The sequence below is a fragment of the Orcinus orca genome, chromosome 19, assembly GCF_937001465.1.
Source record: "Orcinus orca chromosome 19, mOrcOrc1.1, whole genome shotgun sequence".
In the NCBI taxonomy this organism is placed as follows: domain Eukaryota; kingdom Metazoa; phylum Chordata; class Mammalia; order Artiodactyla; family Delphinidae; genus Orcinus; species Orcinus orca.
Window position 1 is genome coordinate 32,400,861 of NC_064577.1, and position 17,272 is coordinate 32,418,132.

At 55.5% G+C, this 17,272-nt stretch overlaps 1 protein-coding gene across 15 annotated transcripts in view; it reads left to right on the forward strand.

Annotated features, from left to right (window-relative positions):
- Nucleotides 1-17,272, forward strand: part of ENDOV (endonuclease V) — a 100,118-nt gene that overhangs the window by 27,160 nt on the left and 55,686 nt on the right. For 4 of the 15 annotated variants that reach the window (XM_049701482.1, XM_033438688.2, XM_033438684.2 and 1 more), the window contains one exon: nucleotides 4,808-8,036. The exons of 6 other annotated variants lie outside the window; for them this stretch is intronic. In XM_049701482.1, the coding sequence (XP_049557439.1) occupies nucleotides 4,808-5,073 (266 nt within the window). In that variant the 3' untranslated portion in view covers nucleotides 5,074-8,036. Of the gene's footprint in view, nucleotides 1-1,792; nucleotides 8,037-8,782; nucleotides 11,972-17,272 lie in introns of those variants that run through there. 5 more of the 15 variants (XM_033438687.2, XM_033438689.2, XM_033438692.2 and 2 more) reach the window with 5 other exon arrangements.

Sequence of the window (17,272 nt, forward strand, 5' to 3'; positions counted from 1 at the left end):
GGGTGTCAATTAACTATCTAGAGAAATGTCAAGCAGGATCTGTCATGCTGGTGGTGAGGGACAGCCAATTAACCCGGAGTGGTTAATGCAATCCACGCAATCGCCTGCCTCAGCCTCCGGCTGGGCTGGGAGTGAGGAAAAAGGCCTAGGGTGTGGGGTAGGCGGGGCCTGGCCTCCGTCTCCCTGGGACACACTTCTGCAGTCACACTGGGGTGCTCAGCACATGGCTCTTGCCTTGCAGCCTGACTCTGTCCATTCTTTCATTCATTCCACAGCCACCTGCTGGGTCAGGCCTGAACTGGTCACTGCTGGTCAGGGGGTGGGACAGTGCTGGGGAAGGACAAATGTGCAGACAGGTGTCCATGACTTGCGTGGTCTCCACAGGATCCAATATGGATAAGAGTATCCTCAGGGAAGGGTAAACTCTAAAGGGGTGAGGGCAGGGCAGGGAGGTGAAGGAGGAGTGGCCAGGTCCTGGGTGGCAGTCAGGTGGAGGGCACCCAGGGCAGCGCAGACAGAACAGTACCCCGGTCCCAGTGCTCGGAGCCTTTGGCAATCAACTGGCAGACCTGAGCACAATCCAGCTACCCGACTCTGAGCCATAAGACTTGGAGACAGTTTCTTCAAACTTTTCTAAGCCTGTTTTCTCACCTGTAAAATGGGGCTAAAAACCCCCAGTTCCCAGGAGTGTTGTGAGAGCGAATGGGGCCCTGTGTAGACATGCCTGGCCCAGCACAGGTGCTGGCTGAATTTGGATCCCCCTCCTTCTCCCTGCAGGTGAAGCCTTGGTCCCCAGCTCACTAGTGGGAGGCTCAGATGGAGCACGTGCTGGGGAGAGGCACAGGGTGCGGGCGCAGCCTGGGAGGAGAAGGGCATCCTGGAGGGGCTGGTGTGGGCTGGCCAGCGGGCCTGCAGGCAGACACAAAGCTGAGGGGCAGGGTTCAGGGCTACCCCACACGGTCACACCATGCCACTTGGGTTTTGCTTGTTTTCAGGAAAGCACACTGGTCACCTGGAGGTGGGTCCCTCTGGTGAGGACCAGTGACCATGCTCTGATCCTACCCTCTTCCCATGCCTCTGCCCACACCATCCCCCCACCTGGCCCGCCCCTCTGGTAGTGGTGACCCCCCCACCCCACCCTGTGGTAGCCTCCACCCCATGTCTGCTCGGCAGGTGATTGGCAGCTGCCACTTCCCAGCCCCCCAGCTACAGCGCCTCATGCTTATTCATGACACTGACATATGGCACCTCCGTGGGGGGGGGATCGGAGGGAGCTGCCAATTGTGAGAGTGCAGCGTGTCCCCATTGGAGCCCTGCTGAAGGAAAACAAACGCAAGATGTGAGGGGAGCAGAGGCGGCCTGGGGGCGTGCGTGTGTGTGCCTGCGTGTGCCTGTGCTTGCCTGCACCGCGGGGGCGCCGGGAGGAGGGGAGGAAAACAAAGGGTGAAGGCGGGGGAGAAAGGGAGGCTGCAGGGCTTGGAAGTGAGCTTTGGTTGTCATGGCTTCTGCCGTCTCAGTTAACGGGGTCCTCAGAGGCCAAGCTGTCCATCCCTCTGCCCCAGGCAGGCTGGCTCACACCAGCCTAAGACCCCTTTCACCTCTCTCCCCCTCACCTCTCACATGGGACACTGGGCTAGAGGCCATGAACAAGATAAGGGCTCAGCAGCCAGCAGCCCCATTTGCAGATCATTGAAATGTTCTAATTCTTTCCAGAATCAGACAAATTTAGCTTATGTCAAGCCAGAGTCCATAGGGCTCCAGACTTAGCCAATTTATTTTCCTGTTTTTATAGAGGATGGAAAAGTATGTGCACCACCACCCAGCAGTTCCCCTCCCCCAGGCTGGGCTGGCCCTCCAGTGCTCTGCTGGCCACCCACGGGCTACAAAGCTCTGTTCCTTGGCTGGGGAGGGCAGAGCAGAGACAAAGGCCGAGCTCTTGGGGTCCTCAGCCAGCCCCTCCTCCTGGACCCAGGGCTTGAGGCTGCTGCCATGGAAACGAGGCTCTTTGCCAACTGGCCACGTGCATCCCGGAAACAGTAGGTGAGTCCAGGAGCCAGTGGGTCCAGGAACTGTGACCACCTCCCAGGAGGCCCAGCCCTAGGGTCCCTTGACCCTGCTCTGCCATCTACCCCCATTGGTTGTAAGAACTCAGGAGAGAGAGAAGCTTGCTGAGGGAGCCTGGGATGAGGCTGGGGCCAAGACAGAATGAGGAGCCCCATGAGGCCCAGCCGAGGGTCCCACACTTGTACAGGAGCTGGATGCTCTGAACCCTCTTCCACAAGCCTTCACACGCGCTGTGTGCAGTGGCTGACCCTGTGGGGTCTGTCCATGGAGTCCACCAACCCCCTCACTTTAGGCCTTCCCCAGGGAGTCAGGGAGCTGTAGAAGCCCGTCCCCCAAGGGTGCAGCCTGCTAGGGAGCTGCCCATCCAGCAACTCCCCCGCAGGACACTGGTTCCGGCCTTGGACACCCTGGTCCCCAGCCCTGGTAGGCTGTCTGGGTGGCCTGGCCCCCTCCTGGCCCAGCCCTGGATGAGGGGCCCCTGCCCCAGCCAAGTGTCACGTGAGCCCTGTGCCTGGCTGGCACGCTCTTGTCCGGCAGGCGCAGGGCCGCTGCGCTTCAGGCACCGCTGTACATAGAGGCATCTGCTGTTCACTGTCTCCGGGCAGATGGGCTGCCAGTGAGCTAAGTGTGTGCGGGGGAAGGGGTGCCATAGGAACCCCTTCCCGCGGTGGCATGGGGGCGGGAGAGGCAGGCGCCTGCCTAGGGAGAGCGGCGAGCACACAGGAGGGAGGGGCTAGGATCGCATGGGCTCCCCGTTTGGGGTGAGGCCTGTGGTGCTGGTTCCTGGGCAAGGAAATCCCAGCAGGACCGCCGAGGGGAAGGGAAGCCTGGAAGCAACCCCCCTGTCACCACTGGCTGTGTGGCCTTGGGCAGGTCCCTTTCCTCTCAGGGCCTGAGGGAATGAGTTTGGATTGTCTTCAGGATGCCTTCCAGTTCCTAAACCCTGAGCTTCAGCAGGATGGGGGCATCCTGCCATCTGAGGGACCTCCTGTGTGTCAGGGGAGTGGGGGGCGACACACCAGCACAGCCTGCTGTGGCTCCTAGAGAGGTTGGGGTAGTGCTGTGTGTCAGGTGAGGTCACTCTGCTGATCACTCTGCAGAGTGGGACTCAGCGCCAGCTTTTGCAGCCCTGCCTGGCGGCAGCGGGAACCACACAGTGTGGGTCCTGGCAGGTGATGGCGGCAGGATGCCAGCTGAGGTGGGAGCCCTGCCCTGATACAGACATGGCTACCCCAAAGCCCAGCCTGCTGGACCTGGACCTGGGGCCCATGAAGGGGGGAAGTGTGGGAAAGTCGACAAGGAAACAGCCCAAGACCACCGACAGCCTCAGAAACGCACCCATGGGGCAGCAGGAAGGCCTGGGGCAGGGGTGGGGGAGGCCCACTGGGCAAACCCCAGAATCCTGCTCTGGGAAAACCTAAAGGCTCCTCATTCATAATGATGATGAGCAGAGCCACTGGGGCCTGGCTCAGCGCCCCCCTTGTGTGCCAGATGCCACCCATAGCACTTGGCACCGTGGCCTTCAGTAATCGGCCCAGTAGCGGGGGAGGCAGCCATTACCCCACTAGACAGAGGTGGAGACTGAGGCTTCGAAAGATTACGTGGCTGGTGGAGGCCTGTGGGCCAGTTGGTGGCTGAGCTGGGAATGGAGCCCGAGGCCAGCTGGCTGCACAGCCCTTATGGTCAGCTCGACCCCCTGGGCACCCTGCTGCTAGGTGACTTGACCCTCCACAGCTCCAGAAGCCCAGGGGAGGGTGCCAGGTGCCTGGTGTCCCCTCCTCCTTCCTCCGTCCCTGGGAGGCCTCCACCCCACCCCTGCAGCCGCCTCCACCCGCCTGGCTGCAGTGACTCAGCTCAGCTGTTCCTCAGCCACTCTGCTTGCTGGTGCTTGCCTTTCTTCTTCTTTTCCAACGTGTGACATTGCCACTGTGCTGTGGCACAGTGACTACCTCTGCCCGGGACTGTCCGTGGTGGCCCCAGCTTGAGGTGGCCAGATGGCCGGGCCTCACCCCCAGACTCTGGTCATGGGAAGAGAGACTGTCACCTCCAGAGCGGGCACAGTCCTCACCTTAGTTCCGCCTGACTCGGGCACAGTGCCAGGGGACAACTGTCCAAAGTCACCCTTCGCAGCTGCCTCAAGGACCTGTGTCCTTGACGTTGTAGGTTGGGCATCAAGAGGCCAGAAACCCTTCTAGGGAGGGTGACCCGGAGGGGATGGCCAGAGCCCCACTTTTCAAGAAAGGGGTAAGAAATGGAGAGATGTGTCCTGGAGAAGACTGGGGCAGGGGCATTGCCCATTGCCAAGGCGGGGGGTGGGGGAGTGAGTTACATGAAGAAGGAAGGGCTTTCCCTCAATGAAGGAAGACTCCCTGATACTTGGGACTGTCAGTGGAATTCGCTGTTTTGTTAGGTGGTGAATTTCCTGTTCCTAGGAAGATTGAAGCTGTGACATGGACAGGATTCTTTATGGGGTTGAGCCCAGTGTGTTGGAGTTGGTGGGAAGAGCATTAAAAGCTGGAGTTAGACGTTTCGGGTTTGAATCTCAGGTTTGTGTAAACTCAGGCAAGTCATTAAACCTCTCAGAGCCTCAGTCTCCTCTTCTGTAAAATGGGATTAGTATTTCCTTCACAGGCAGTAGTGAGGATCCGAGGAGACAGTGTAGGATAAAGGGCAGTGTAAACTGCAGAGTGCACACAGATGTTTTTATATTCTGGTTCTGACCCATGCATCTTGCATCTTGAAGGTTCTCCATCTCTGAGAGCATTTTCTGCCAAGGATGGGAATGAGCCCCATCAGAAGAAATGGCCCAAACTCCAACAGAGAATTTGGGGAAGAGGAAAGGAAGCACTTTGGGAGGTAGGAAGTCAAAAGATGAAGGGATTGTGGGACCCACCCTTCCCCTTGGGCAGGAGGGGCAGGGCAGCTTCTCCTGCCTCCTGGACCTGGAGATCTTGGGGGTCTGAGGCGCAGGGGGGCCTGGGAGCCCTCAAGGAGATGGGGTGTTCATGATGCCTGGCCTTGGGGAAAAGACAATGATGGGGATACGGGAGGTGGTGGGAAGCTCTGTCTGGGCAGCCACAAGCTGACTTGGGGTTTGAGTAGCAAAAGGAGATTCGACAGCCCCATGGATGCTGGGCTTGGGCAGCTGGTTTCTCCTGCCCAAACGTCCCTTTCCACCTCACCTCTTCCTCTTCTCCCTTGCCACCTTCTCAGTGCCCATTTCTCATGCCTCTTGGAGTGGTTGAATGGCTGGGGGCCCAAAGATGGAATCCTAGAACCTCAGAACGTGACCATACTTAGAATAGAGTCTTTGCAGATATAACCAAGTTCAGGATCTTGAGATGAGATCATCCTGGATTAGAGTGGGTCCTAAATCCAGTGTCAGGTGTCAGAAGAGAAAAGCAGAGGGAGATTTGAGACTTAGACCCAAGAGACGACCGTGTGAAGTTGGAGGCAGAGACTGGAGTGGTGTGCCCACCAGCCAAGGAACACCAAAGATGGCCAGCAGCCACTGGAGGCTGGGAGAGAGGCCTGGGATGGTTTCTCCCTCAGAGCGCAGCAGCTGCTGGGAGTTTGGGCTCTGTGAACTAAAAGGGGTTCTGGGGTGGCTGCTACCTTGCTGGTGTTCTCTGAGTTCCTTGCAGTTAGAGTGGGGGAATGTGACCTGGGCTCCACCAACCAAGGTTCACCTGAACAGACTGACTCAGAAGCAGCCAACACCAGAAAGCAGATCCCCCCGCATCTCTTTTCTAGCAACGGGGGGGGGTGGGGGGGTGGAAGGTCCTGGCTTATGGGCAGCAGTGCCCTGTCACGCGTGGGCTGCTGGGTCTGTGCCCAGTGGTGGAGGCCTTGTGGTTGGGGCCTTGCTCCTGGGCGTTTGGCCACTGAGCAGAGACTTTCTTTGCCATTAAGCTAGCCAGAGTGTGTCCTGCTGGTTCTGAGCAGTATAAGGGGTAAGGAGACCTCTGTCCATGGGGCAGGGAGGTCATGCCCCAGAGAGAAGCTCCTAGAAGCCCTTCTTCTGCTAATCCTGGCTGGATGAGAGCTGAACTCTGCCCCAGGGACTTGTGGGAGTGGAGCTGGCCAAGAGGTCCGTGGGGGTCAGGAGGAGGACACAGCCTGGGCTGGAAGCACCGCGGTCAGGACAAGGTGGCCCCCACTTTCCCCACAGCTTTTCCCTGGGCCTGGCACCCACTCTCCCCCCTCCATCCCTCCTCAGGGCCCCTGTCCTCCCTCCCTCTGTCCTCCTTCTTTCCCCTACACCCTTCTTGGAAATGAAGTCATCTAGAAAAATAATCAAAAAATAGAAAGGAAAAAAAAAAGCTAAGAAAATGGGATTTTTTTCCCCTTCAAACATTTGGTAAGACACCTCCCACACGGATGAGTGTCCACCGGGGCCTGTTTTTGTCCGAGGGAGACTCGGGCTTGAACGCCTTGGGTGGTGTAAGCCAGGTGGGCCTCCCGACTCCCCACCGTGGGGGTCCGCGCTGGGCCTCTTCCTGCAGACCAGCCAGGGTCAGCCCCTGAAGCCTGAGACCCCAGGTGATGCCTTCAGCAGAAGGCCCACGAGCCCCTGAGACAGAGGCAGGGTGGGGAGAGAGAACAGGAGGGTTCAAGTTCAGGGGGGAATATTAGCTCCTAAGTGAGGTCTCTGCCTCCAGTCTCTCCCGTCTTCCTACCAGCCCACGCCTTGCCTTGCTGCAGAGTTCTCGTTTGTTTATTTATAATTTAAACTCAGCCTGCTTCTAAGAAAGCTCAAGACACTTACTAAAAAGCTGCTTCCGCGAGCTGGGTCACGCTCCCTCAGCCTTGGGCTCAAAGTCCATGGACACTATCCCGTTGCTCAACCTGGCTCCCGGGGCCCCCCGGCCCTGGCCCCCAAGGCAGCCTGCCCCACCACCCAGTGTGCACCCGGCTTTCAGACAGACCCTTCCAGGGCAGCTTGCTGGGGTGACTGGGCCTGGGGTGCCCCCTCCCATCTTGGAACCAGCCCCTTCCTCCCTGGCCCCTGTGGAGGGACCTGGGGACGTCTGTACCCGTCTTGTGCCCCTCGGCCGTCTGTTCTGTCACAGTCACCTGGCACAGGCTGCTCCTTTTGCCCCCAACTGGACTCGCCCGGCCCTTGAAGGGGTGTGACCGAGTCATGTCACTGTTGACAACGATGGATGATACGGTGGTGAAGGTGGGGGCTCCCCTCTGCGTCTGGAATGGCATCAGGCCTGGGGTGCCATGTCTCTCGGGCATAGGTTCCCATGGTTGATGTAAAGGAAGGGAAGGGCCTGTGGGGGAAGGCTCGGCAGGGGAGAGCCTGCAGAGGAAGGCAGGGGTCACCCTGATGGTTTCGTCTGAACCCCAGGTAGAAGCCAAAGATGCCATTTTCTCATTTCTTCAGGATCTAGTGACCAAGTGCAACTCCATCCACCAGGGAGGGGCAGGGCACCCACCACAGTGAGGACCCACATTGCTGCACTTGGCGTCCTCATTCTGAACTTCCCAACCCAGCTGGGCCTCAGGACTTCTTGCTTCCTGCAGGAGGGTCACCTTGATCCTGGGTCTCCCTTCCCTCAGCCTTGCATCTTTGGGCTCACTTTTCCATCTCGTGGCAAAACAAGCAAGCGTTGGCACTGCCCTGGCTCCTTCTCAGATCCGTGCCATCCCGGGCCAGATAAGGGGCTTACCAGGACAACTGGCAAACAGCACTTCATTTCTCCAATCCCCAGTTCCTCCTCTGTAAAACGGAGCTTATGACGCCGACCTCAGCCCTGCAAACAAGATAAAGCCCACTGAGCACACATTTGCTTCCTTCCCCTCTGAGAGCCTCAGTTTTCCCATCTGTAAAATGAAGCCCTCTCTCAGGCTGTAGACCCAACTCCTGCAGAGCAGGCTGGATGCCTCTGCCAGCTGGAGGACGCATCATGGGCAAGGGGCAGGGGCTGCCCTCCTCTCCTACTATTTGCGGGTTCAAGATCCCACTGGCCTGGCATCATCAGTTGTAACCAGTGTCCCTCCCTACCTCCCTCAGCCTGAGCGGACACCGCCTGGCAGAAGGATCCCTGACAAGGAGAGCCCTCAGGGGTTGCCCTCAGTAAGCCTCAGTGGAAAGGGCAATGCCAGGTGGGTCATGCCAGGAATGCTCGGCCAGTTGGCGATCACAGTAGAGTATGGCCTTCCCCTGGTTCCGGCTCTCCTCCTTGCCACTGCGTTCCATGGGGCCACAGATGCCATGGCTGCGGGGGCTGAGGCAGACCAGATGTCCGTTCCACGCCAGAAGGACAGTGCAGCATGGCCCCGTGCTGATACAGCCCTAGAACCCTAGACTTTGGAGCTGAGAGGGAGGCAGGAGCAGGAGGGCAGGTGGAGAGGAGCCAGGTGGCTCCTCTCCTGAAGGAAACGCCTTTGAGCCACAGACCGGCCCAGGAGCATCTGGCTGCCAGGGTGGCCTGTGCCCTGCTCCCCACAAGGCTGGCGGCATATGGCTGCCCTGGCTCACCCAGCCACACACCATGCAAAGAGCTCCTCTCCCAGTGCCCACACCCACAGGGAAGCCAGTTGTCTGGACACTTGGATGCAATTCTGGGCAGCCCTGGATGCTTGTCTGGCTTCCCGCTTGAGAAGCAGCATTGGGCCCTGGGAAGAGCACAGCCTTCTCAGCCACAAAGAGCTGGATCCCAGGAATCGCATCAGCACGGAGTAGACAACCAGTGATTGTCGTCCACAGTGCACACTTCACGCCAGAAAGGCCTCCGGGGACCACCAGGAGGAACTCCAGAGGCCCCACTCTGGACGCTGAGCCCACCCTCCTTACGCTGTGCCTCACATGCCCGGCCTCAGCACTGCCCTACGCGTGGTGGTAATCACTCTCCTCTTTCCCTCCCACTAGACTGAGAGCCTTGAGGGCAGCACCCAGCAGAGTGCCAGGCACGTAGGAGGGGCTGCTGGCACCAGCCAGCGACATCTGGAGCCCAGAGGATTCTGAGCTGAGGATGATGGTGTTTGGAGGATAGGGCTCCCTGAGACGCCTTGGGCCTCCCGCAGGAATGGGAGGCTACTCTGGGAGTGAGATATTGAAAGTAAGGCACTTGGCATGTGGGCAGTCAGCCAGTCCTGGCCGGTTCTCCTTCCAGAGAGGGTGACCCAAGGGATTCACCACCCTTCTTGGGAAGGAAAAGAAGACCCCTCTTCCACCTGCTCAGTCTACAACACTGAGTACCTGCTCTGGTCTAACAAGACGAACTCTTGGCCATGGAGCTTTCAGACAACATATAAGTACATTATTAACTCTGTTAGATGGTGACAAGACCTACGGAGAAAAATCAGGGCAGGGAGTATGGGGACTGTGGGGTGTAACTTTAAGCAGGTGGGTCACCTCACTAAAGAGGCGAGCATCCTGCTAACGTCTTGGGGAGGCGTGTCCCAGGCAGAAGGACCAGCAAGTCCAAAGGTGGGGTGGGGGAAGGGGCGGGGTATGGAGCAAGGTCAGTCAAGAGTCAAGCAGTCAGCGAAGCTGAAGTGGGGGAGCAGGGAGGGGCTGGCAAACGGGGCAGGGCCTTGACTCTCTTGAGAGAAGCAGGGCACCACAAGATGACACGGACTGAAGGGCGCAGCTGAGAGACCCGGCGAGAGGTTGGACAGTATTCTAGGCGACGAAAGGTGGCCCAGACCAGGGTGGTCGCAGCGGAGGAGGGAGAAGGTTCCTGTTCTGGGCACATTTCGGTGGCACAGCCAGCAGGGTCGGCTACCACACGGTACGCGGCAGTAGAGTCCAGGTGGCAGCTTAGGCCGGTAGCGCTGCCCCACGCTCCCTCGCGCCCTCGTCCCGCGCCGACCAGAAGCCGGGACGCCGAGCTCTCGCGGGAGCACCTCCCGGGCCCCGCCTCTGCGCTCCGCCAATCGTTGCGCGCCTGAGAGCGTTGTCGTGGCAACCCCGCCCGGCGTCTGGGTCCCGAGGTTCTGTCCCAGAGTGTGGCCTCCGGACATCGGAACCCAGGTCTACGTGTGGTCCGGGTCCCGCCGTTCCCGCGCTAGGGGTCACGGGCATCCTCCTCCCCAGGGTGCCCTCTCAGGAGGGTTCGGGAGCAGGAGACCGCAGAAAGCCCAGTCGACCCTTTTAACGTTGTCCGAACATTTTACACCCACTGTCCCGGAAGTTGAGGAGCCAAGGCCGACACCCACGCCTCCCGGAGGGCTACCCCGCCTCCCTCGGACACCACCCACCCCGGAACATGCTCGCCGCCCCTTGCGACCCCGATTCCTCGCGGAGGAGCGGGTCGTAGGGAGAGAATGCCCCTAGGCTGCAGACTCTCTGAGGACGGGGACCCCCGGCCCAACGCATCGATTGTCCAAGGCTAAGGAAGGAGGAATGAAAGCACGAGTATGAAGTAGTGTGAACTTGAGAGGGAGTCGTTGTTTTAGGTTCACCCAGAAAACGAACTCAAAGGAAAGTTACTGCAACTGGGGAAGAGCACAGTTGGCTGGAGAATTTGGTTTAAATATAAATAAATAAAATTTAAATTACATAACCAACACGTTTGGTGTAAAACACGAAAGTATAAAAATCCTAGATCCCATCGCAAGATAAACCACTGTTGACACTTCAGAATATTTTCTTCTAGTCTTTTTTTCTCAATATATTGCATACACATTTTTTTTCAGATAAAATTTATGCATGCGCTGCAGTGCCTCATAGACCCTTATGTGTGAATGGGAATGGAGGCTCCTGATTTGATTGAAGGCTTTTCCCTCCCCAGTATCTCAGTTTCTCCCCCAACACACACACAACACTCAAGGGCACACACAGGTGCACTGATGCAGCTGATAACCAGTGTAGCTTCTAGTTCCCAGAACCCCACCTTCCAAATGCAGAGGTTGTCCTGGGGGTGACAGCAAGCTCTCCATGCTCCATGTTTGTTTCTACAGTCTCAAGTTTTCTCCACCTTCTTCTAGGTTAGGGGTGCTGTGGTGGGAGACAGGGTCAAGATGAGGCTTGAAGAACCCACCAATCCAGGTGAGGTAGGGAAATTCAAGCAAGCAGGCCTAACAGAGGGCTCCACCTTCCAGGCATGAGAGGGTCCTGGGAGAAATAGGAGAAGCAGCCAGGTCAGATGGGGAGGCAGCAAGGGGCCCAATACAAACACTTTGCCTCTGCCCTCCCTGGGGACCACTGGGCATGCTGTTGGACCAATAACCAAAGGAGGACCACACACACACACACACACACACAACACACGGTTTCACCAGACAAGGGGACACATTGTAGCCTGGCACCTTGGAAGAAGCCCCCCAGCTAGCCCACCCTCCCGGGCACAATTTGGAAGCAATGTGTATATGCACTGGTGCAGGGGAGGCAGATACACCTCCTCATCTGAGCTCCCTTCCTAACCTGGGGGCCAGTTATTCACAAGTCTGACCCCTTAGCCCTCCTGGCTGAGCACACACAGGGTTATGAGAATGACGTCACCACCCATCCAGACCGAAACATCAGACATCTGTGTAGGACTTTATGTCCTTGGCTCCTTGGTACCTGCAGGTGTGGATTGATTTTGTCTTTTCCACAAACTCTTTTTTTTTTTTCCTTTGGCCGCTCTTTAGTTCCCCGACCAGGGATCGACCCAGGCCCTTGACAGTGAAAGCGTGGAGTCTTAACCGATGGACCGCCGGGGAATTCCCTCCACAAACGCTGTCTTAAAGGGTGTCTTGAATGTGGTGGTCCCTCTGCTCAGAAAGGGGGTGGCTAGGCGCCTCTGCACTGTCCACTAGGATGCTTGTCTCCCTGGCTGCCTAGAGCTGATGCAAACAGCCCTGTGACTCAGTTTAGGAAAATACACCAATGGCTTTTGTTAGTCTGGAAGGGGAACTCACCCTCTCCCCTACCTGCAGGGGTCGAGGCAGGAAGCAAAAGGTGAAGGGAGCTGCTTCCACAGCAGCAAAAGGGACTGTGGTTTTCACAGACATCCTGGGAGAGAAGAGGTGAGAATCTGCAGAACAGAGAACTGGGGAGAGAAAAGACGTGACGGGGTGGAGAAAGACCAAAGGGGGAAAGCCCAGTTGGCCAGAAATGCCTGTGTTGTCATCTGTAACGAGTTGCTCCGTCACCCCAAACACCGGTGAACGTCTGCTCCCAGAAGGGCCCATGTGAACGATGCTTTGCACAAACCAAGTTGGGTGGTTTTCCTTTCGAAAATTGCGGCACACTTCTCTGCTTAAAACCATCCAGTGGCTTCCCGTATGATTCAGAGTAAAACCCACAGTTCTTTCCATGGTGTATGAAGTATCAGTTACCTTCCATCCAAGGACCCCCAGGAACACAACTGCAGTGAAATGGAGTGAGGGCAACAGCACACCGTGGGGAGCTGGGGGGGGGGTGTCCGTAGGAGGTGTTAGGAAGGACTCTGGAGACGGGCTTGTGCTGGGGAAACTGGGGCTGGGGTGGAGGCTGTCGGGAAGCAGGATTGATGCCACAATCAGGTATCTTAATAATTTGTGTCTAGAAGGCAGGAGAACAGAGCAAAGCTTAGGCTGAAATTGATAAACCCACGCCAGTCCGCAAGGAAAGGGGACCAGGGCCCATTTTTAGGTCTGGACAGTGTCCACGTTCTGTGTTCAGATATGACTGCAGAGGCCTCTTGTCTCTGTCTCCATCCATCTCAGTCACAGAGTGGCTGTGTCTGATGACAGTGACATTGGTTGTTTGTTTTCTTTTTAAAAGATTTATTTATTTATTTAATTTATTTCTGGCTGCGTCGGGTGTTAGTTGCAGCACACGGGATCTCCGGTGCTGTGCATGGGCTTCTCTCTAGTTGTGGCATGCGGGTTTTCTCTTCTCTAGTTGTGACGCGCAGGCCCCCGGGCTCGTGGGCTCTGTAGTTGTGGCGCGCAGGCTCTCTATTTTAGGTGCGCTGGCTCAGTAGTTGTGATGTGAGGGCTTAGTTGCCCTGCAGCATGTGACATTTAGTTCCCTGACCAGGGATCGAACCTGCATCCCCTGCATTGTAAGGCTGATTCTTTACCACTGGACCACCAGGGAAGTCCCGACAGTGACGCTGTTGAGCCATGCAATTGTCAGCACAACACCGAGGCCAGGTGTTTTTCTCTTTCTCAAGCCCCTGTGTGACCTGACCAGCCCCCCAACCCCTGCCCGCCTCCAGCTCTGTGCTTTCCTGCCATGTTGCTGCCCCTTCAGGCCCTCTGCCTGGTCCATCTGCCCAGGAACCCTTCCCTGCCCCACCTCACTCTCTGTCCCTTTATCTTGCTTTGGGCTCTCACCATCGCCTTCCCTTCTGCTAAGTGAGTCCTCCATCCTCTGGTCCCTCCTCATCTCTTGCTCCTCTCCCCAGGCCGCCACCAAATCCACAACAGGGAGAGTCTGGTCACACGCCAGGGTGTCACACTACTGGGGGCAGGGGATGGTTCTCAGGGGCAGCTCTTGTCCTCCCAAAGCACTCGGGCGTTTTCCGGGGTTGGTGACCCCACTCTGCGCTGCTGTTTCTGCTGCAGCACTTAAGAGACCCAAGCTGGCTGTGGTGGGTGTGTGACGTGCAGAGGCAGTTTCGACCAGACGGCTTCTCAGCCTCCCCTTTCTACTGCCAGTTGCCAAGGAGCCAACAGTCTGGTGACCCTGAGCCCTAAAGAGCAGAGAAACTGGAGCTCGGAGGCTCTGCCCGAAGCCAGTCTGGCTCTTTCTGCTGGAGGCAAGGACCCCACGCTAGCCAGGGTCGGCCACTGATGTTCCCAGCCCTCCAGCCTTGGGGCCTCCCATTCCTTTGCTCTTAAAACAGAAGGACGTTAGCCCCTCCATTCGTTTCTTGGGCTGCCATAATAGGATACCACAGACAGGGGAGCTTCAAACAATAGAAATGTATTCCCTCACAGTCTGGAGGCCAGAAGTCTGAAATCACGGTGTCAGCAGGTTTGTTCCTTCTGGAGGCTCGGAGAGAGAATCTGTTCCAGGCCCCTCCCCAGCTTCTGGTGGCTGCTGGCGATCCTTGGCATCCTTGGCTAGTAGACACATCATCCAGTCTCTGCTCTGTCTTCACATGACCTTCTCCCTGTGTCCCTGTGTCTTTGATCAGATTTCCCAGTCTTTGAATTAGGGCCCCCTCTAATCCAGTAAGATTGCATCTTAACTTGATGACACCTGCAAAGACCCTATTTCCAAATAAGGTCACATTCACAGGTTCTGGGTGGATATGAATTCTGGGGGGACACTACTTACCCCAGTACAGCCCCCATCCATATAAAGTGGAAAACCCAGAGTCCCATGAGGAACCCCACGTTTCTCTGGGTCACCTGCCTTCACGTTCCCTGCTTCTGCTGCACACTCGATGGCGGGAGGGGTCTACACTGGACACCACCCAACTTGGTTTGTGCAAAGCATCGTTCACATGGGCCCTTCTGGGAGCAGACGTTCACCGGTGTTTGGGGTGACGGAGCAACTCGTTACAGATGACAACACAGGCATTTCTGGCCAACTGGGCTTTCCCCCTTTGGTCTTTCTCCACCCCGTCACATCTTTTCTCTCCCCAGTTCTCTGTTCTGCAGATTCTCACCTCTTCTCTCCCAGGATGTCTGTGAAAACCACAGTCCCTTTTGCTGCTGTGGAAGCAGCTCCCTTCACCTTTTGCTTCCTGCCTCGACCCCTGCAGGTAGGGGAGAGGGTGAGTTCCCCTTCCAGACTAACAAAAGCCATTGGTGTATTTTCCTAAACTGAGTCAAGCCAGCCTGTGACATGTACCAGCTCCCCTGGTGCATGAAAGCAGTTGGCTCTTATTTCAAAGAGCGTTTCTGGTTTTTTTCTTCTTTCTACATCTGCGCTAACATTCTGTGATTCTTAGAGAACCAGAATTCTGAAGAGTAAAGCCCAGAGCCAAGAATGTTCAATCCAGAAGGAGCTTCTAGGAGGAAGGAAACAGACATGACTTCTGCCCGTTGGGGTTCTGGGTTGGGGAGACTCAGAGCTGTGCAGACCAACTGGGTGCAGATGGCACTGCCAAGGGAACACAGGTGCAATGAGACAGGATCGCAAGGAGGACTAATTTACACCGGGCGGGGGATCAAAGATGAGTAGGATTTAGTCTAGCAAATTATTTCTTGGATATGACACCAAAAACACAGTGCAGAGGCAGCTTTGACCAAAAAATAGCTAAGTTGGACTTCATCAAAATAAAAAACTTTTGTGTATCAAAGGGTACTATTGAGAGAGTGAAAAGACAACCCACAGTATGGGAGAAAATATTCACAAGTTATATATCCAATAAGGGATTAATATCCAGAATATATAAAGAACTTCTATAACTCAACAACAAAAAACCAAGCACCCGATTTTAAAATGGCCAAAGGGTTCAAAAGGACATTTTGCAAAAGAAGATACACAAATAGCCATAAGCACATGAAAAGCAGTATATCAGGGACTTCACTGGTGGCGCAGTGGTTAAGAATCCACCTGCCAATGCAGGGGCCTGGCCCAGGAAGATCCCACATGCCGCGGAGCAGCTAAGCCCATGTGCCACAATTACTGAGCCTGTGCTCTAGAGCCCGCGAGCCACAACTACTGAGCCCACGTGCCACAGCTACTGCAGCCCATGTGCCTAGAGCCTGTGCTCTACAGCAAAGAGAAGCCACCGCAATGAGAAGCCCGCGCACCGCAACGAAGAGTAGCCCCCGCTCACTGCAACTAGAGAAAGCCCGCGCGCAGCAACGAAGACCCAACACAGCCAATAAATAAATTTATTTATTTTAAATAATCAGTATATCACTAACATTGTGTGATATCACATGATATCACTAATCATTAGGGAAATGCAAATCAAGCCCACATAAGATAGCACCTCACACTCATTAGGGTGGCTACCATCAAGTAACAGCAACAGCAGAAATAACAAATATGGGTGGAGACGTTGGAACCTAGTACGCTGTTGGTAGGAATGTAAAATGGTGCAGCCACTGTAGAAAACTGTGTGACAGTTCCTCAACACCTATACATAGAATTACCATATGATTCTACTCCTAGGTATATACACAAAAGGATTGAAAGTAAGGACTAAAACAGATACTTGCACACCCATATTCTTAGCAACACTATTCACAAAAAGGTGGAAACAACTCAAGTGTCCATCAACAGGTGAATGGATAAATAAATGTGGTCTATCCATACAGTGGAATATTATTCAGCCATAAAGGAATGGCATTCTGACACAAGCTACAAGATGGAGGAACCTTGAAAACATTATGCTAAGTGAAAGAAACCTGACACAAAAGGACAAATACTGTATGATTCACTTAAATGAGGTCCCTAGGATAGGTAAATTTTGAGAGACAGAAAGTAGATTAGAGTTACCAGGGGTTGGGGAAGGGGGTAGGGAGTTAATGTTTAATGGGTACAGAGTTTCTGTTTGGGGTGAAGAAAAAGTTTTAGAAATAGTGGTGATACTTGCACAACATTATGAATATAATCAATACCAATGAATTGTACACTTAAAAATGGTTAAAGTGGTACATTTTATGTTATATATACTTACCACAATTTTTTAAAACTAGTAATATACCAAAAGCCATTGAGCTGTACACTTCAAATGAGTAAATTTTATGGTATGTGAATTATATCTTAATGAAGGTATTAAAAATGAAGGGAGGGCTTCCCTGGTGGCGCAGTGGTTGAGAGTCTGCCTGCCAATGCAGGGTACACGGGTTCATGCCCCGGTTCGGAAAGATTCCACATGCAGCGGAGCGGCTGGGCCCGTGAGCCATGGCCGCTGAGCCTGCGCGTCCGGAGCCTGTGCTCTGCAACGGGAGAGGCCACAACAGTGAGAGGCCCGCTTACCGCAAAAAAAAAAAACAAAACCACACACACACACAAAAAAATGAGGGGAGCCCTCCTCCCATGCAAGTCCCATGCAAAGATGTGGAAGTTTTAGGCAGGGGCTTGATTCATTGGAGACACTGGCAGGCCTGAGGCCTCCCAAGGATGGGGCAGGAGCAGGGGTGTGTCTCCAGCCCTCCCTCCCTGCACCCAGCCCTGCCCGCTGCCTCTAGCACCTCCTCTGCAGGCTGATTCTATGCTGGGCACACAGCCTCCCCTCAGAAGCCAGTTTTCTACATAGCGAAAATGTTTTCTCTGTGTCCACTTTAGCAGATGGCCCCCCACCTTGGCCTGAATTGAGAAGCGCAGAAATCAAACAGCAGACAGACGGCTTCCTTAGCAATGCCTTGTAGG